The 21823-nt window shown below is 34.6% G+C and overlaps 1 protein-coding gene across 1 annotated transcript in view; it reads right to left on the reverse strand.

The window, feature by feature from the left end:
- Nucleotides 1-21823, reverse strand: part of EYS (EGF-like photoreceptor maintenance factor) — an 827426-nt gene that overhangs the window by 728763 nt on the left and 76840 nt on the right. Inside the window, exons 6-8 of the mRNA XM_086745378.1 lie at nt 21192-21351; nt 3113-3217; nt 2704-2843 (exon numbers count right to left, since the gene is read on the reverse strand). Coding sequence (XP_086601504.1) covers nt 2704-2843; nt 3113-3217; nt 21192-21351 — 405 coding nt within the window. The remainder of the gene's footprint in view (nt 1-2703; nt 2844-3112; nt 3218-21191; nt 21352-21823) is intronic.

Genomic DNA, 21823 nt, shown 5'->3' on the forward strand with positions numbered 1-21823 from the left:
CTATGATTTTGTAAGCTTGCTGACAGAACTTTGAAAAACGAATGTTTTGAGGGAAGCAATAAAACTGCTTGATAGAACTTAGCTACTGCCACTAAAAATAATCACACATCTTAGGATGCCTATGCATTTATGATTGTCTGGGTCACAGGGGGGCTTTTGAAATGAATAATCTCTCCAGGGATGTGGTGGAGTTTACATCACTGGAGATTTTCAAGATGTGATTGGACAGGGTGCTAGATAATCTCACCTAGACTCCCTTTCCCATTAAAGGTTGGACTAGATGGTCTTTTGAGGTCACTTCCAACCTGGGCTGCTCTGTGATTCTATGGTTCTATGATCTACACCTAGTATGTTGCACTACAGGTATTTGTTATTACCATTGCTCTTATCAATTCTCTGTGAACTCCTGTTAAGAAAAATGTTGGGCTTTGTAGCATACATCCTATGTTCAAATGAGACAACAGTGTTTTCTTTATTTCTTTGGATGTCTTCCTGAGTAGATGAGAGAAGAAAAGATAGTATAATACAAAGTGGCTAAATTTGGTCTTGTTGGAAGTTATCAATTTAAAGATGCCAAAATTTTGATTTATTTGGAGGTCTTTCATATTTCTAGGTACAGGGCAGGCAGAATTTATCTTGGTAACAAAATTAAGATTAGATTTTGAAATTTAGAGGAACATATCCCCTGTTTCAATATGTTCACATTTCTTTTTTTAAAAAATAAATTATAATTAAAATAATATTAAAAACAACCTTAGTGTTTTAAGTGCTGTGCCGGGAAAGAAAAAAAAAAACCCACCACATCAGTATCATTATATATTTATAGAGAGATAAAAGACCCCAATGACTTAAATTTACTGGTTTTACTTTTATTAAGAAAATATTAATAATAGTAGCATTACTTTCAGTCCATTGTGCTGAATACACAGAGGTAAAGCAGTTCAGCATAACTAAGATAACATTGGAAATGGAAAAGAAACGAAAGATGCAAAAATATATATTTACTTTCCAGTCATAAAGAGTAAATGAAGAATTAAATGCTAAATTATGTAATTTACTGAATAATAGAAATCTTTCATTTCAAATTATTACTTCAAAAAAATCAAATATTCATTTATTTGAATAAGGCATTTATTTTTTTTCCAATAAGCAAATGATATTACTTTAATGATCTGTAGGCTAAGAAAACAAGTAAAACTCGGAGATATCACTCCTTTATTTTAGTTTCTATTCCCTTTCCCATTAGAAAATCTACTAATTGTTCACATTATGCCTAAATTAAGTGTCTCATGCAGTGATTGTGTATAGATACATACATATATTATTAATTTTTTTTCCCCACATGACATTTATGATGGTCTATGAAATGTTTGTATGAATAGATTAAATATGTCTGAGGGCTTTTAAGCAAATATTACAGTAAAATGTTTTAGTAGCTCCCATCAGCATCCTTGGCACACCATCACTTCCCATCCTAACTAGCCATAATGATTATTACATCATTATGGCATTATGCCATGTACAATAAATTTGCACTCCGTATGACACTTTAAATCATAAAAATGTTAAAATTTACCAGATGCTGAACAATTTAAATATAAATCTTTGAGTCAGTGAGAATTTCAGTGATACATTTCATATTCATTGGTGAGTGTGTACCCATGGACTTCAAGGTGACATAAATGTTGATTGCTTCTTTGTAAACACATTGGCTGCTCTGCATAGTATATTTTTATGATGAATATATTTCAATAAAAGAATTGGTTAAGCTTTTGAAACACGGGTTATCATGTTTGAGCAGCTGTTTGAAAAGGCTGTATAGCATTGTGTACATAGCTTTTAAAATAACTATCACAATAAAAAAATGCAACATTATTTTACTCTATCCTATATGGAAATCTCAGCAACTCAAGGGCCTGGGTCTGTAGTCCACCCTGATGTGGATGAAACTTGCCCAAACCTGTAATTTAATTGAAAAGGTCACTAAAGGTAAGTGAGAAGGATACAGCAAATATATTTCTTAAAGACATCTGGGTACAAAATGGATGCTATTTTGGTCTAAGCATTGTCAATACCTAACTCAAAAAATTCTAGAATAATTTGAATGTACAAAAATCAAATCCATTACTATATTTTGTGAGAATTTCAGACTAACTTGCAAGGAGAATTTTGATTTTTTTTTTTTCTAACTGCATTTTCAGCTCTCATTGCAGTGTAGTTAGTCTTGCTTTAGTTTTTTTTTTTGTTGTTTGGTTGATTATGGTCTTTATTTTTGGTTTTTTTTTAATGGAAATAAAACTTTTGTCATTTTTTCTGTGTCTTGATGTACCATCAGCCTTCTCTAGTACTTATAAATACATCAAACATTTCATTGAAATTTTGACATAAGTTCCTACAAGTTTCACGTCACAGCAACAGCAAGTAGGGGACAGAAGGAGGCATCAATGAGCAAACCTAGAAAGAGCAAGAAAGGCAGAGTTCAAACATTACACGGTTTGTCAGACAATTATCAGACTAGTCACATCATGCACTTTTGGATGTGCGTGTCACACTGGAAAGAGGAAGGTTAAGATGATAATATATCTAGAATGAGTACTGTGTTTAGGAAACTCATAGGAAATGAGACTTCATCAGCTTACTGCTCTTAGAATAACTTGTTTAATTTCCCAAAAACACTGGGGGGAATATATCACTTTATCCTACCTCTGTGTTTCCAATACATGGTGATAAACATGTGTAATTAAATCCATGAGATTTATCCATACACAGTGTTCCTGGGGCACAGCTTATATTGTAGAATAGGCAGGCGTCAATATCCAGTTCACATCTTTCCCCTTCGAAACCTGCACCACAAAGAAAATGTTTAACCACAGTTCATTCAGAATATTGACATTATGTCTGCTCAAGATGTTAGCAGTTAACATTACTCTGCTACAGTAATGTTGCCATTTTATTTCCTAAACAAAGTGAAAAGTGGGATTCTTCATAAAAATGTTAATTGCATACATTGAGATATATTGCTAGTTTTATGTTGCTGTTTCTTAAACTTAAATATTTGGATGACATTTTCTTTGCTCTGTTTAGAAAATACAATAAATTTCCAGTGACTCACCTACAGGGCAAGAGCACTTAAAATGATCTCCATAGTCAACACATATTCCTCCATTTTCACACGAACTGGAAACACAGTTACCAATTTGCACCTCACAGAATTCTCCTGGAGTTGAAAAAAAAAACAAACCTAAAAAGGTTAAGGATTATAATGTTCTTAAAAAAACCCTGTGAACCATATTAGTAATACTGGTAAAATAACTAGTGCTTTAATTAATCTTTCTGGAGTACTGGTTAGAATTTAAAGACCTTGGTCGATCTCTGGACTCCTATCTCTCCATTTATATTAAAAAAATCTCAGGGTTTTTTTTTTTTTAAATGTCAGAACAAACTCTTTCAGCATTGAAAAGAAATTTAGATGGGATCCAAATAGAGCTATGGAACTGAAGAGGGAGGATTTTCACTGGAAATAATTATCTGAAATGGAGGTAATACCTCAATTTTTACTGCTGCATGAATCAACCCTGATCTCTACTCAAGACTTTTGATTCTATTATGTATATATTTCATTATGTCTTTTCTGGGCTCAATTTTGGCTAGGAAAAAGCTAGTCTACATTTCTTTGAGATAACCTTTAATGTCATTCCACTGAACAATTACTTGCTCATTTAGCTGAATGGGTTTTTTTTAGCTCAGTAGGAAGAAATAATTGAACTTGCAACTACAGAGTTCTAAAAAAAATATATACTGAAGAGAAACATATCTCTGGCAATGTGACAAGAGTCAATAAGGAAGAACATCATCTTTACTATTAGTCTTGGAAAACCAGTACATTTGACAAAAAAGAAAACACATTATGATTTTCTCCTTATTCTTTTTGGTACTGAAAACAATATAATGAATTCTGTATAAAGGTTCTTGAGATTTTTTTTTCCTTGTTATTCATATGCTATTGTTCTTTGTTCCATTATATTTTTAAAAATGTATTTTTAGTTTCCTATTTCTACAGCAGGAATTCTTTTTTTTTTTTTAATTTTAGAAAAGATAAAGAATAGAGAAATGAAAAGTAAAACAATCTTTACTGCTGAGGAAACTAGAAGGTGAAAGAGTTTTGAAAAGTTTCAAAGAGGAAAGCTTCAGAAAAGAAAATAAGAATACTGATGTTTTTACCACCAACTTGTGTGTTATTAGTGTTATTGTATTCAGTGGCTTAAGCAGAAAAAAAAAAAGAAAAGTTGTACAGGAGAAAAATGTTTGGGATGTAAAAGAAATTGGGATCATTTCTTTAATCAGACAATATATTATGTAAAACGTATCAAAAGTTAGTATCCTAGCTGAAATTCTTCATATGGCAAAAAAAAAGTAAAACTATTTTTTTTTTATTCAGCTCTCCTTTTGCTCTAAAGCCAAAGGAATCAGGAGAATATGAACTAATAGTATAAAATTTTGAAATTACCATGTCTCTGTTTCAGCAAAGTGTTTCCACAAATTTCATTCACGTTAGTCCATTCCTAATATAAAACATTTAAGCTTAGAGAAACATACACTATATCTTTGAACAAGCTGGAATGGATTGTCAAAATGAGACCTAAATTTTACTTTTTAATGGATGTCTATAAATGTAAACAAGCATATGCTTATTAAGGCCTTAATGTTGTGATTTGTTGGCCAAAAATCTCTATCTTGGGCCAAGAGGTGCTGAACCACATGTACAAACTCATGTGTTTACAGAGAAGTTGACCAGCATGCTATAAAGACTTCTATTATTTATTTTGTCCAGTGTGACAAACTTTTCAACAGCCAAAAGTACATTTTACTGTAAGTTATAAAGCTTACTGAGTTAGAAATATTTACTAAGTATATTATTACTGTATAATTTAAAAAATAGATAAAATAGGAAATTAGCTACTTCTTCCTGGTTTTTTATTGTAATATAATATGCAATATTACATGGGTAACTATGGACAAAGTTACCTTGCATGTACAAGGCTCTCATTTGCTCACTTTGAATTGACATTAATGGTAACTGTACGTATCTGCATCTCTGGGAAGACACTGTTATGACTGATACTTTCAGAAAGCCATGCCATGCTACTTTCAGAAAGCAAAGCCAGGACAAGAGTTATCAAATGTAATTTTGTCTGATATTGGTTGGAAAAAAAGACATTCTAAAAAAATAAATAGATATTTTAATTGCAAAATTGGATGTATTGAAGAAGTTCCTATCTCCTAGAAAATGTGGGGGTTTTAAATTTTTTTTTTCTTAATGAGATTTGGAAGGCAAAATTGGGGGGAAAAAAAAGCTGAGAATAAACCTGAACTCAGTATGTATTTTGGATCCATTTTTTTCATATTTATTCATGAGGATGAAATTGTCTTGTCTGAGAAATCCTTATGAATAAATATTAGTACAATCAATCTGGCTTAAAGAATTATTTTGCTATAAATCTGAAATCCTTATAATGGCTGTATCCTTTAAGTGAACTTTACAACTTTTTCCTGCCACAATGAGGCCAAGAAAACCTGGTAACTCCAAACTGTTATAAAATTTATTAGAATCTGAATACTGCTGAGAAATGCATAATTTATGGCATTAAGATCTGATTAAGTGCTAAATGGATGTCAGGAGAGATCTCCACAGTAATCCACTTAGCTTTTAATGCTTAATTATCACTTCATAGTGAGTGAGGGCTGAGTAATTGAGAAATGCAATACTTAGAGAACTCAAACAAGATTTTTGTGCACAATTAAGCATGTTATTCTTCTATCAGGAATAAGTTTAGCAGGTACAGGGAACAAAGGAAAAAAAAAGAAATTATAGAAAATAAGAGGAAGGGAAAATAATTTGATTAAAGAATTTACTGTTGTACTGTTTATTTTTAAAAAGAAACTTACGCATTTTTACCTAAGAATGTGTTCTTACAAGTTAAATTGTTTAATTACTAATTATTAACCAAGATAATCAGTGAAATAAAGTGTGACCACAAACAGGCACATACTGAGGTTATGTATGAACATCAGGAAATATTTTTTTACTGCAAAGGTGACCAAGCACTAGAACGGGTTGCCCAGAGAGGTGGCGGAGTGCCCATCCTTGGGGATATTCAAAAGCCATCTGGACATGATCCTGGGCAACCTGTTCTAAGTGACCCTGCTTGAGCAAGAAAGTTGGAAAAGATGACTTCCAGAGGTCCCTTTCCAACCTCAACCATTCTGCTTCACCATGGTCTGCACCATGTGCTGCAGGGGAATCTCTGCCAGGAATAACATTACTCCTCCCTCTCCTTCTTCACTGACCTTGGGGTCTGCAGCTGTTCCTCTCACAAAACATTCTTCACAATCAGCTCAAGTTCTCTTCACTTCTAGTGACCAAGCTGGGCCAGGTCGGGCCCAGAGAGCTGCCCAGCAGGAGGCCAGAGGTGAGGGCCACAAGGCCCATAAGGCTCGCACCTCCCTCTCTCCGTACCCTGCTTCTGCTTCTTCACTACTTATTTTTATTTTTCCCCTTCTTAAAAACATGATCACAGAGGCATTATCAGGGAATTCCATCACCAACTGGCTCAGCCCTGGTCAGCGGCGAGTCTGCCCTAGACTCCACACAGCTGAGCTAATTGGACAAAGGGGAAACTTATAGCAGCTTCTTGTAAAAGCTGCCACCAAAGCCCTCCCTCCTACACTAAACAGAATCAACACAGCCAGGTTCTTCAGCACCCTTTGGTATGTCTCTTCTGATCCCACGGACCTGTACATGTCCAAGTAGTTGTGAGTTTCTAACAGCATCTTCCTCTACTGTGGCTAAGGCTACATTCCCAGGCGTTTTCTGCTACTAGGCTCAAGGAACTGGAAGGCACCTGAGCACACACCTGTGAAAACGGAGGCATAAAAAGTAATTTACTTTGCATTGGAGCCACTGTCCCAATGAGGAGAGGGCCCTTATTTTCCTTGTCTTTTCTTTTGCTACCAATATACTTAGAGAAAAAATTCTTGTCCTCCCTGATATTTGCTAGTTTAATTTCCAGCTAAGCTTTAGCTTTTCTAACTGCATCCATAGACACTTATATAATGTCTCTATATTCCTCTCAAGCAGCTCATCCTCACTTCAACTTTCTGTGTACTATGGCATGAAACATTTATCTACATTAGCATACTAAACATGAAAGAATATACCTTTCTTCTCATCTGTGTTTGTTAGCTTGGAATCTATGACACACTAAAGCAACTACGTAGCTTTGGAGTTGGTACCAGCCAGCTAGGAAACAGATAAACTAGCATACCTGATTATAAACTTACAAGTGCATTTAAATTAACAATAACAAATAACCAAATCCAGGTGATATTCACCTAAGAATTCTAAAGGGACTGAAATATGACATTGCTGAATTACTGTCAGTATGTGAGCAATCATTTAAATTTAATTTGGAACCAGGAGAAAAAAAACGTGGCAAATGCAATATGAATTCTGAAAAGAAACATGAGGGGATTTGCTGTGTAGCCCTGCAATACAATACTGCCACTGCTAGGAGTAGGCTATAAGCTTCACACTGAATTTGCAAGGCCTCAGGACTGAGGCTCATCAGTCTTTCCTGCAGTGATGTTTTACTTGGCTTAATTGTGACAGCATTTTTTTTTAATTCTAATTTGCCTCACTTTTGTTTATCTTTGTTTGGTATAACCATAATTTTATATACATAGCAGTTGCAAGTAGTTATGCTATGTAGAATGAGATTTACAACTCTAATGCAATGTAAAGAAATACAGGGCTGGTACCATAACAGAGGCCTTAAGAAGGGGAGATACAGGATGCAATGGGAGGCACACAGGCATGGGATGATAAGAGATGGGGCATAGGTTTGGCATTTGAGACGTCATGGCTATAAATAACTCACCAGTGGTCAATTAAAGAATGTAGACTGGAAAAAATTGATCTTAAGGGTAATAAAAAAACCAAAGAAATAGTATTTAATAGATGTTAGAGCCATTCTAAAAAGTAAATTAAGATAAAAAGAACTGCAGCCCAAAGAACAAAAAGTGTAAAAGCATTTTAGAAGATCTGTAGAAACGACCCCAAGTGGATCCTAAAGATATGAAGAAGAAACCACTAGTATGAACATCATATTCCTCTCAGTGAAGGACTATAGATTACGTAACACTGCCCCTAACACCACCACTATGAAACCACTGATCTTAAGACCCAAAGGAGGAGGGAAAAAGTGTAATGTCACAAAAAGGGGCAGAAACTAAAAGTTGTGTGAGTCTCAATTTAAACTGCATGTTTATTCATTTTCTCTAGTGATTAGATCTGGACAAATAATGATTACATTTTTAACATTTCAGATACATTACCAATACATTTTTTGCTTTACATTTACATGTATATAAGGTGTGCTTCTCCCTTGTCCATAAATAAGATTTTGAGCATAACAGAATCAGCTAGAGATATATGTACTAGTAAGTTTTATTTTACCAAATAACGTCCTGAAGGTCCTTATAACTCACAGTTGCCTTCCATATTGCAGAGTGCAGAAAAGTTAGAATGTCTAATAAAAATGTTTCATTTTTAACTGATCCAAACAGCTCTTGTTGTAGTTCAGCCAGATTGGAACCAGACTACACAGTCTCTGTCTCACTCCCACCACCCTCCAAAAAAATAGGGGGAGATAATATAAGAAAAAAGGCTCAAGGTTTGAGATAAGGACAGGGAGAAAATCCTTAAAGTTACTGTTACGGGCAAAACAGACTCAATTTGGGGAAAACTATTAATTTATTACTAAAAACAAAGCAGGATAATGAGACAGAGAACAAGATAACCTCCCCCCACCTCTCCCTTTTCCTGGGCTTAACATTATCTCTAACAGCTTTCCCCCCCCCCGAGTGGCACAGGGGGAAGAGGGAATGGGGGTTACGGTCAGTCCATCACACGTCGTTTCATGCTGGTGCTTTGTCATCGGGGGAAGAACTCCTCACATTCCTCCCCTGCTCCATCCTGGAGTCCCTCCCACAGGCTGCAGTCCTTCATGAGACCCCACCAGGAGTACTGTGTCCAGTTCTGGAGTCCCCAATATAAGAAGGACGTGGACCTGTTGGAGCGAGTTTAGAGGAGGCCCACGAAGATGATCAGAGGGCTGGAGCACCTCTCCTATAAGGACAGGCTGAGAGAATTGAGGCTGTTCAGCCTGGAGAAGAGGAGGCTCTGGGGAGATCTTACAGCAGTCTTCCAGTAGCTAAAGGGGGCTTCTAAGGAAGATGAGGAGAAACATTTTAGCAGGGCCTGTTGTGATAGAGTGAGGTGTAATGGTTTTAAAACCATTTGTGCACACACAAATATACACACAGATACATTACTTTTTTGACCATTTAAACCAAGAATCTAGTAGGAACATTAAAAAATATATTCTTCAGCAGGGCACAGGCAGTTTCACCTTCTGAAACGTGAGCCTTTATATCCATGCTATGGCAATTACAAGCCACGAAAATCTCTTTACTTCTGAAGCACGATTTGTTTCATTCTGAAGTCTACTTCCAAAATAGGTAAGACGATTTGAGTCTTTAAAATTCTCATTTCTTTCCATAGAACCCGTAAAGAGCATGAAGTGACAAGCCTGGTACAGACATTTACGTTACAGGCACTTAAAAATTAGCAATGATTTATTCCACTCTGAGGAACTTTACATTTAATTATTTTTAAAGACAATAAATCCACATACAGCAATCCTTAATGGAGTCACTAGAAGTTGGAAAATAGATTTTCACTGATTCTGAATATTCCTTCATTTTCATTTGGAGTTGTGTAGAACTGTGCAGTAAATGTTTTCTTAGAGGAATCTAGGTACAGTAATTAATCTTTCTGCTTTTCAAGGTAGTTTCAGTGAATGAGAAAAGAATTTTAAAAAGTAGAAATAAAAAACCAGTCTGACAATTCACATATGTAGGTTTCAAAAGTGTCTGCCTGACTGTAACTCAGACAGTTGAACAATGAAGTTTAAATGACTTGATTTTAACATTTGATTTGAAAATTCTATTATATGTAGGCTACACAAAAAAAAAATCTGTCTTAATAAACTAGTTATCATAAATATTAAAATGAAGATTTATTTAAGATCAATAGACCTAGTTTTTCAGTCTTCTTAGAACAAAATATAATTATAAAAAAAAAGTTGTCTTGACTCTCTCTACAGCTAAACTGGAAAAATAGGAACATAAAATTCATCTAATTGGCAGACAGATTTCTACTATAGGTGGGTTGAGGATGCTTACAACTGAATACTCTCTACTGATTATAGATGGAATCTAGACAACCTGTTTAGATTAAATTATTAACTTTTAGATCGCTAAAGATACATCATGCTGAATTAATTCATTCGTTGACTATCACTACCTCTATCCCATTATTTAATAAATAAAACAATGAATAAATTATACAACCATTTGAAATGGCAGTTTGCTTCAGAAGGTACATAGTTATCTACAGTAATATTTGGAAAATAATCTATGAAAATTATTTTTTTGTCAAAATTTGCAGTTTTAGTGATAATTTCTCACTTAGTTTACTTCCTAAGTTCCTTGTATCTCTATTTTAGGATGACATTTCACAAATCTCTGTGAAGGAGAGTTATTCTTCTGAGAGGAAGGGATTATAGAAGGTAAACCTAAGAAAAATGGGATATTAATGATTTTCTAACAGCACAATTTTTCTAATTAAGATCTGAAGGGTATACTTTCCATTAGCTCCTGAAAAACAAGAATTTGTTAGGGTTGGAGATAACAACTGTGTGATTGGAACTCATCATTTACTAAATCTGATTAGATGAAAGATATTAGGCACATTTACAACATACAGTAGACCAGTGTTCTAGAAAGCTATTTCTCCTCTTATGAAAGCAACATAGGCTTTTTAACATAGAGACGCATGTCCCAGTATCTGAGAGCAGCCAAAGCCAAACATGTATGTTCACTAATTACTGTCTCAGCTTCAAAGACTAAGGGCATCCAAACCTTAATATAAACATTTTCCACTTCAAGATAATCTTAGTATTCTTATTCTCAAATTTTACCATCTAGTATATTTTTATTTATATGGAACCGGATTTAAAGCTTTTTGAAAAGATTAAAAATACTTTCACTGGCCACAGTCAGCTTATGACTTAGCCCTGTTATCTACTGTTGCATTTATTATAAACATGGGCACATGTTCTCAAATGTTAAATATGCAGTTAAAATTTCACCTTCTCCTGGTTTAGAAAGAAATGAATCATTCAAGGACTCTAAGGAATAATCCTTCCTGAAAGTTGCTCTGTAACTGCTGTCTTAGGATAAACTCTTTCTGCTGAGCTACTTCTTATACAATGTCTTTAAATTTGTTTGAGAAGTATTTTATTAACCCTGGCTTTTAAATGAACTCATTATTCTGGAACATACAATTTGACTTTTGACCATCGAATAGATTATCTGTCCTTTTTCTTAGCTGCCTCCAGGATTTAGCTGGAAATTTGGCCTTAAAGATTCAGCCTTTGGCAAAGTCTTTGGTAGATCTCTCTCTCAAATAGTCTCTTATTCTCTTGGCGAGGGGGAGGGGTGTTTGTTGCCAGTCAAAGTGCCCTTCATACATCTCATTAAAAAATCTTGTTCATAAAAAAAAACCAGGACACTAGAAGAATAAGAAAAACATTTTTCATGCCTGGAACAGAGAAATTTCCTCTAGTTTAATCCCCTTTCACTCTCTTTTAAACTCTTCCTTGTCTGAAGGGAAACAGTCAATCATTGTATGTGAAATATGAAGAAATCCAGAATGATCACTCACAGAGCAAGAAAACTTTCCAGAATGAGCATCCTAGCCAGCCTGGATAAATAATACCATTCTTGCATGTTCTTGTGCCCTCTGGATCCCACAGATCCCCTAACAGTCCCACGGAAACTCTCCAAGAGACATGAAGGTACTCCATCTGCCTGAGCCAGACGGCAAGGGTGCAATTAGTAAAGCACTGATATTTCTGTCTGGAGGCTTATTGGATTAATTTCAGCATTGACAATAGGAGCAAAGAATTAGGTATTGCAGGAAGGCAGTGTATTCACAGCTGTACCAACAGCTATCTCAAACCTGTAAGTCTCCTAGCTGGGTCTCTTCTTCAGCCAGATACCTGCTCTGGATGTCATCATTCTTCCTCTACCCTTGCTATGAGCACAGAGAATGTAGTAGAGTACTTCATCAAAACTTCAGGTTTTTAAAGTAACGAGTGGTTCATATGAGCTTTCATATCAGCCCAAGAAAAACTGTCACAGGTGATGGAAAATTATACACATTTCCAGTTAAAAAAAAAAAAAGTTTTGCAGTTTTTCTCATTTTCCCATTTGTCAAAATTATCTCTGCTTTATAATTCTTTTGTCTAACTATAAATATCTCAAAAGAATAATTTTCCACTTACATTTGAGTTTTTATAAGAAATTCAGTAGAACATATTTAGCTACCTCAACTCAGCTATAGGATAAATCTATTTAGGAAGGCACTCTGCCTAGCTTACTTTTCCATTGTTGAAATGAGGATTTCTTAATGGTATTCATAACAATTATGTTAATCTTTTAAAAAGGGCATAAACAAATGTGCGTTTGCAAAGGAAGATAAAGTGCTATGAGAGATTACTGTTCTCTCAAATTTGAGTGAACCTAGTTTGCTAAACATGGAAATAGAAGGAGAGTACTCATACGTCTGGCTGGCTGGTAGCCTCTACGTGAAGGTCATCAGCAAAGAAACAATCCAACTAAGATCAGCAAGAAAAAAAATTTACCTTGGCTTTTATTTTTATTTATCTTAAAAATGCAGATGATTGCATTGTCAATGCAAACATTTTTCTCTTTCTCTCTCTCTCTTTTTAAAAATTTCCTTGAATAACGTCAAGCATGCTTGGGAGATTGAATAATATTAATTCCAGCAAAGGTCAAGTGAAATATTAAAAGGAAAAATATCTTTTAACAAGCTGTATGTCAAACCTCCAAACATTCAGATTTTCATTCCTAGAACAAAAGTAAAATTGCTTATTCCTCATTGAATACATCCCCTGTCTCAATGATGTATGCAGTCATCCCACTTAAGTTCATTATACAAACTGATTAACTTCTATTTTAGTCAAGATTTTTTTCTCTCATTTGGGAATCTGAAAGACTGATATCTTTAATAGTTAGAAGCAGGTTTGTTTGTTTGTTTCATTTATAGTATAAATATATTGATGGATCATTTACATATATTCACATTTCCGTGCACTTACTGCAGACCTTGACATAAAAAGTCAGGGTAAAATGTAATCAAAACATGCTATGTTCTCAGAGAGATCTTCTATACTTTCCATTTAAAACCCCATCAAACTAGAACTTGCATCTAGCTTTCTTGAAATTGAAATAGATCACACACAGATGTATTTGTCAAAGATCTTTTGAATAGATTTTTTTTTTAATGTTAGGATACAAGTAAGTTCAGTTCCTGACTTCATTAGGCATTTTCAGTCTGCAGCTGGGGCCACCTAAAATTAGGCAAAGCTAATTAGGATTTTGATCTCTCTGCATATCAATTCCCCCTCTAAGATAAAAGAATAATGGTACTCCCTCACTCAGAGGAATGTCAAAAGATTATAGACTAACTGTACTAGAGGATGAACAAATTTGCTGTTGATTTCACACTATGCCAGACATTCTTACACTTTTTAGTCTTGTATACTATCTACCAGTCTTCCCTTACTTTCTGTGCTCTAGTATAATTCTGAACTCAGTATCATCCTCACAGATTCTCCTCTCATAAAAAAGAATCTGTGTTCGATACACTTCTCTCTATATGTTATACTTTCTTCACCAAGCCAGGTGAAATAAAGCTTACTCTTTTTAGAAATAATATTTTACTGTACTGAAGCTATACTGAAATATTTGTCTACACTTCCTTGTGCACAATTGTATACATTGCTCTTAAGGTGCCAGAGATCATACAGTTCAGTAAGGAATACCTCCTGATGAAAGACTGCTTGAGGTTGCCTAAAGAATGCATAGTCCTTAGTACAACCACGATAATGGCCAAAGCTGCCAACCTTGGTTGCAAAACAAAACTTTCTCCTCCTAAAGCACTCTATGTCTTGATATGCATTGGCCAAGAAGAAGAGTACTTTGCAATATGAGGCACAGATGTCACACTTGGAGTTCCAGAAAGGTGGCGGGTTTTTTTAAGTTTTATAAAAATTCCTTGGCAAATTGACTCTAATTATTTAGATACAAGAATTCTGGATAGACAGCAGGATGAGATGAGTTATAAACCTGCAGTAAAGATGAGTGTCAGTGGTGGGTAGCAGTCCAAATTTGAGGGGTGCCACACAGATTGATGTTAGTTCTAACGTTATTTAATGTTGTTATTAATGATCTGGAAAGTTAATTAAACAAAACTTTAATAATATACAGAGTTTATATTAAATTGGTGGCAAATACTGAGGAGAAAGCTGTAATACAACAAATCTAAACAAGTTAGAAGTTTTAAAGGAACATGTTTTAAAAGTGAGATATGTCTCAGGACACAGAAGTGGAAGCAAGTATATTTCAGGAAAAAAAAAGTAAACCTGAACACTGTACTCAAAGAGAGTCCCAGAGCGAAGGCCAAAATATAGACGTTCTTGCTGATTGTATATTTCCAATGTAATACAGGTTAAAAAGAAAGTGGATAAGTCTTACAGTGTCTATGAAGCCTACTTATAGTTACAGAAGAAATATACATCAATAACAGACTTCAGTAACACAGATTAAAATGTGCCTTAGGTCTGTCACATTGTAGGATTATATACCGTATTTCAACAGAATGGGTTTTTGTTTCCTTTTTCAGATGGAACAACTACTGAACACAAAGTTTGAGAAAAAGCATAAGAAAGCCTTGAAGATTTAGTTCACGTTAGCATAATTCTAGCTTCAATGCAGATACAGTGGACTATGTCAGCTAACGATGTGGCAAATTGTGTCTGAGAAAAAGTAAGCAATATGTGGTTAAGCATGATTATCCATGCTTTAAAGAGGAAAGTCGATGTCCAGGTTAGTGTAAGAATACTGTGGTGAATTGGTTTAATTGAACATGGTAGAACAAGTAACTTTTTCTTAATCGTATTTTCTGCATAGTTTCATTCATGATAATTTGTTCAGAAACATTGAATCTCAGCTTGAATGCTTCTACTATATGGAAAGACTTCAGGAGCTAAAAGGTGTAAGACTGAGACTTTTTAAAGAAATAAAACAGAGCTACAAGGATCAACTGTATAATGAAAACAGTCACTGGGTCTACATGATAGTGTTGTTCTAGTCTCCAATGCATTTTTTTATTTTAAAACACACTATATTTACACCTATACGACATACCTTATAATGTTTTAAATCCATTGTTGTGATAGGTGATTTTATAGTGCTGTTGACAGTAAGTAAGATCTGAAATATTGTATTCAGCTGCCCTAATCAACATAGGCTCAGCTGACAAGCAGACAAAAATGTCTCTATGGTTATTATAGATCATCACCTTTCTAAACCACTTCAGACAACTTGTTCTGAAGGCTTTTGATTGAATTCACATAAAATGCATACTTCCCTCCTGTTTCTTATTGATGATTTGATTATTTTTGGGGGGAGAAATACAGCTATTTGAATGTACACTCTCTCTCCATCTGCCTCTCTGAATGCTTAAATAAAGCTGCAAATTCCTAGTTTCCCCTGTCATTTACAGCAGACTTGTATGTTGGGTAATGAGAATGACTAATGCACTGGTGTTCTCTATGGGACACTTATGAAACTATCCATGAGGAAAATACCTGAAATTCCTTTTAAGTTTTACTCTGAAGGAGTAAACAAGGAAAGAATAGACATTGATAGATGTAAAGCCAGAAGAGACATACAAGCTGAAGCAAATTAGCAGAGTTTTGGAAACACTCAGAGAGTAAATTTGGGAGTTGTGTGCCTCAATAAAAAGAGCTGTAGTAGGCTGATACGAAGTGTAAAGCAGAAGAAAGTGGTAGAGTAGTTTGTTTTGCATGCACCTGACTTTGAGCTCAGATATTCATGTGGACATATTGTGATCAGGAAACACTCTCACAATGTCTCTGAAAACTTTGCTACTTTTAAAATATTCAGTCAGTGATGTAGACCACCACTCTGGTGTGAGTGCTGGTCTAGTAGCCCTAGAAAGTAAAAGGTCAAGGGTTTTTGTACTTAGCTCAAAAAAAAAAAAAAGTTTGACAGAGGTTCATGAGCAGATGTAGCCAGCTAGAGTATTTTATATGTCAAGTTCAAGGGCACATTATGAAGCATCTCTTTCAGTTGAGAACTGTACTTGATACTATATATGCTTCTTAAACTACAGCATCTTTAAGTTAACCATGTAGTATATAATTCTTGACGGACAAGAATTCTCTCAAAATACTTTCTTATTCATACAGGCCAAATATATTCACTGTACAATGACTTAAATTGGAAACTGAAATACTAAGAAATATGAAAATATTAATAAATAACCCCATGCATTTGGAACATGTCGTTCCTTTTCACAAGCAGCCAGAACTTCAATACTGATATTACACTTCTCTTGGAACTACCAGGTAGAAAATCTTTACAGTCTTTTGGCCTTTCATGCAATTGCTGCATGCCAAAGGAAAAAAAAAAAAGTATTTCTAGCATGAAAACTTCAGTAGTCTTAATATTTGTCATGGAAATAAGACCTGAGAAAAATTGTTGAGTTAAACTGTGGTAGGTCACACTGTGCCTGGAGTTACCACAAGCATGGCACAACTTCAGACATTAGCCCTCTCTTAGCGTTCTAGAGTTTATCTGCTTCAAATAAAATATTATGCCAGTGTGGTTTAATGTGTTCTTTTTATTTTTGGCCTGCTGACTTCTCTCTCCTTTTATCTCAGTTACTACAGTGGAATGCTCCAGATGGAGTGGAAACATTGTGCTTTTATGTAATTCAGCTTCCTCTCTTCTTAGGTGAGAGATCCTTCTACGGACCTGTGCCCTAGCCAAAACCATTTGCCTTTCACTCCTAACTAATGCTATTCAGCCACTCCCTATTCTAAAAGACATTTTAAATAGCAGGAAACATTTCTAGAAATCTGCTGAAAAGTATTAGAGATTGAATTACTTTGGTTGTTATTTTTGCTTTCTTTCAGTTATCACTGAAATTTCTTCTTTAACAGAAAATTAAATCCTTGAAAGCTACAAGCTGTTCCCTTTTTTCTTCATTTAATGAAGATAAGTATTCTGAGTGAATTCCTCTTGTAATACTTAGCAAGTGACTTCTTTTATTCCATTATTTCAGTCCATAGTCATTGATGTTTGGAATCTGCGTGCACTAACAATTTCTCTTTCAAAGGTGACAATGGTAAAAACAACTAAAAGGCAATGAGCAAAACTTAAAATGACAGCATTTGTTGCTGATACATATACCACTGTGCAATTTCAGTGACACTCCTGTGATATAGGGACCTCCTAGGATGCTATGAAAATTCCTTTATTAGCTCACCTTTAGTACAGGGAAAAGCTGTGAAAGAAAAGTTATTGTTCTTTTTATCTATTTGAGTTTTAAGATTTATAAAACTTCCACTGTACTTCATCATGAAATAGAGACCTTTCCCAAATATTCTGGAGATGGCTGAACACCTGCCTCCTATAGGAAGTAGTCAATTAATTCCTTTTTTTTTTTAACTTGTGTGCGCAGCTTTTGCTTTACCTGTTAAAGTTTTCTTACTTTTATCCTTCTGATTTTCTCCCCTGTCCCACCAGAGCGGTGTAAGTGACTGACTGTGTGGTGCTTAGCTGCCCACTGGGGTTAAACCATGACATTACTGTATTCTGGAGAACAAAATAATTTTAAAATGTGGATTTGACCAGATAGAAGAGTTTAAATTAGGCCATGTCATTGTTTTGTTCAGTAGTCTAAACATTGTCTTAACTAGATTGCGAAAGACATAGGAACTTTTATATCCCATATCTTCTTCCCTGGGACATAAGCTATTATGGCACCAAAGATTATTTCTACAGAAGACTGTTTCAAACCACCTACATAGTTCAATACTGTAAGCTTCATCTAAGTCTGTTTATATTAATTTATCATATACTTACAGAAATTAACAGACCTATCTCAACTCAATAAAACAATGAGAAAGAGAAAAAAAATAAATTGTGGATAAATCTGTGAGTGATCTTAATGAGTCTTCTAAAAGGAAAGTTTGAAAATGAGGTAAAAGTATGTAATTCAAGTAGCACTTTAAATTCTGATGTGTGAGTTTGCTTGGGGTGCAGTTCATTTTAGCATCAGTAAGATTATTCTAATTAAATGACTTTTCTACCAGCTACATGAAGTATCTAACATGCCCAATCAATTCTTGCCAATATGATTGCTCTACACATAAGGAAAGATAGTAATTAATTAGAGGAAGATTCTTCAAGGACAGTTGGTCTACTGTGCAAAACCTGAGAAATTGCTGACATGGATTGTTTCATTTCAATGTCATAAGCCATGTTACTTACATGTACTGTTGTAGATACAAAGGTTTTTATCCACTTTCAGAGAAGAGAAAAAGGAAAAGGAAAATAAGGAACTAACTGTAAAAGGAAATCGAAAGCACAAAATTCATTGCATCTGTTCAACAAAGATAACTATTTTATGTTCTTTTTGTTCTCTCCTTTGAACATTTAAACCAAACACATTAATATTTTTCTGAGTCAATGATACGAAATGTATTTTAGGTACAAACAGAAATAAGAAGTATAGTTTAAAATTACATTTGTGTGTATATGCTAAGCTTCTGCAAGATTTCATTGAAGAGTATGAAATAAAAATGAAATGTTTTTACTACTTTTTAAATCAAAGTTCTGCTTTTCACAGCTGATAATGTTACATTATGTCATACTTTATTTTCCCTAAGATAAGATACTCTAAATATGATTTAAATGTTAATGCAAAGGCTGGAGCTGTAGTGTTTATAATTTATAAACATAATTAAGAACAATTAGATGTGAAACTGCAATAGCCTTTCTGGTTGCAGATGTTATTTAATTCAGAGTCAATTAAACATGTCAAAATTGCCACTGCATTGTCCTTCCCTCTTTCCCTTCCCAGACACATAAATGAAACAATAAACAAGTATAAATGAAAAATGCCATGGAACAAGATTGAAGTAGTAACTGATTATTTGAAAACAGAAAGAAGTAAAAAAGAAATAAGTAAATCTATTACAACATAAAGAACCTCTTACAATGCGATCTCACAAAGAAAAGAATCTTGACCTTATAGGTAGATGTCCCTGAACACTGAAGTTATTTCCACTTGAACTCAGTCATAAGTCAGTGTTTAGAAGGTTAAATTGTATTAATTGCATACATTTATTGCCATTTACTGTAGCCTGTCAGACTTTTGTTTCATGATTATGCTGTACAGTAGAGACCTTAATATTATCTCAAAAGCCTTGAAGTACTGTAGTAAAACACTACTTTTATTAACAAATCCATAATTTTAGTTGTCATATAAAAAAAAAAGCCAAAGATCAGATTGAAAAAAGAAAATCATACAGGTGATAATACGGAAGTGAAGAGAGAGACTGATTGTTACTGTTCTCTGTGATTTCTTTTTCAATGGCAGTAGATTTAAAGTCTGTTTCCTCTGTGTAAGGCCAGCATTTCTTTACATTAATTTAATTTAATTCTCATTCTTGAGGTAATAATTATTAAGTTTCTATTTCTCAATTGGTTATTTTAAAAATTCTGTTAATTTTTTTTTTTGGCACTTATCTTTATATTGATATACATAGGGCTAATAGCTTTTTCCTTAATATTACCTAAAACTGGAGTGAATCACATTTAATGTTACTCTTACAATGTCATCTCTAACCAAAGATTAGTGGCTGTAGAATCCAACTTAAATGAGTTTCTATTTAAAGAATAAGGCTGGAGAAAAAAAATAGACATTGTTTTCCTTGCCAGTTAAGAAACAATGTGATTAATTTAAGTTATTTTTCTAGGTTTCTTTTGTAGTGAATACAAATAGAAACACTCCTGAAGAAAGTGTTTCTACCACTAACATAAATCTAACACAGGTGGTCTTAATTCCTCTCTGGAAATGCTTATTCACTAATGCTACATAGAGTCATAAAGACTTGTTTACTAGGTCTCATATTATTTTAGACTTCTAAAGTCAAGTAAAGTGAACCAGTTAAACCCACCCCAAATTAAGTTGCTGTCATGGTTTAGCCCCACTCAGCAGCTAAAATACCACATGCTCACTCACTCATTCCCCTCTCCCCAGAAGGATGAGGAGAAGAATTAGAAGAAAAAGGAAGACAAAATTCATGGGTTGGGATAAAAATGGTTTAATAGAACAGTAAAGAAAGAGAAAACAGAGAGTAAAAACAAACAAACAAAAAAACACCAAACAAACCAAAAATCCATATCTCATGATTCATAGTACAATAGCTCACAGTAAATCCTAACACCCAGCTTACTGCCCCTCAGCTCTGTCCCCACTTTATATACAGAGCATGACACCGCATGGTATGGAACGGCCCTTTGGCAAATTTTGGTAAGCTATCCCAGCTGTTGGCTAATTAGTAAACTATCCCAGCTGTGTCCCCCAGCCACAGGTGCCACCAGCTCCAGCTCCTCTCCCAGCTATGGAGGAAATAAACTCTATCCTAGCCAGAACCTGGACATAAGTCATTGGTGGCCCACCAGAGAATTAAAACAGGAGGTGAGATTCAGCTCTCAGAAAGGTAATTAAAGTTATCTGAACAAATATAGGCTAATACAAACTAACAAACTCTTTGGACTCCATTGCTTTCATTAGTTAGATCTCCAGGAACTATAATAAAAAGGCAGACATCTAGCTCACATGCAGAACTTCTACACGTAGTAGACACACACTTAATGTCTTAAACTGAAGCCTACTCTAGGTCTATTCTTACTATAACTTTCACATGGAAGCTTCAGAAGTAACCTGTAAGTTTGACTTAAATTTTTGTAGGTGTGAGAGCAGAGGGAAGAACATGCAAACATTTCTCTATTCCTTATTTTTCAAAATTCATTATCCTTATATTTGAGTATTTAAAAGGAAATGAAACTACGAACTTCTACATGATTTGTGTATGCCTTACCTGTGAAATCATGAGGACACAAACACTGAAACAAAGGTTGCTCTCTGAGTTGGCTTATATCGATGCAAGTTGCTCCATTAGAACAACTATTTGGGTAAATTAAACATGAGTTTTCAGCAAATTGGCAAAATTGTCCTGTCCATCCAGGTGCACAGAGACACTAGATATAACAAAGAAACAAAATAAAGAAAAACAATAATAAAGAAAACACAAAATTAAAATGTAATGTGAAAGTTTAGAAACATAAAATCATGTAATGGTTTGGGTTAGAAGGGACCTTTAGAGGTCATCTAGTTCAACTCCCCTGCAGGAAACAGGGACTTGCAGAAATTTCTTTGGGTCTTGTATTTTATTACTCAGCAAAAGTAGAATACAATGCAGATTGTTACATTCAACTGAGACTATTCATCATGCTTGTATTTCCAGACGATAAAACAGTTGAGGGAGGCAGAACTCATCTTCCATTTCTGTTGAAAAAGTGTGGGAAAGAGGACACATGAATAGGAGGAAATGGCAAAGATAATTACTGGCTGGAAGGGATGAAGCTGCCCACAGGAACAGAAGAACTGAATACACAAAAAGGATTTAAAAGGCCTGAAAGTGAGGGAGAAACCAGGCAGTGAGACTAACAC

Source organism: Chlamydotis macqueenii, chromosome 3 (genome assembly GCF_036417535.1).
Source record: "Chlamydotis macqueenii isolate bChlMac1 chromosome 3, bChlMac1.mat, whole genome shotgun sequence".
Taxonomy (NCBI): Eukaryota; Metazoa; Chordata; class Aves; order Otidiformes; family Otididae; genus Chlamydotis; species Chlamydotis macqueenii.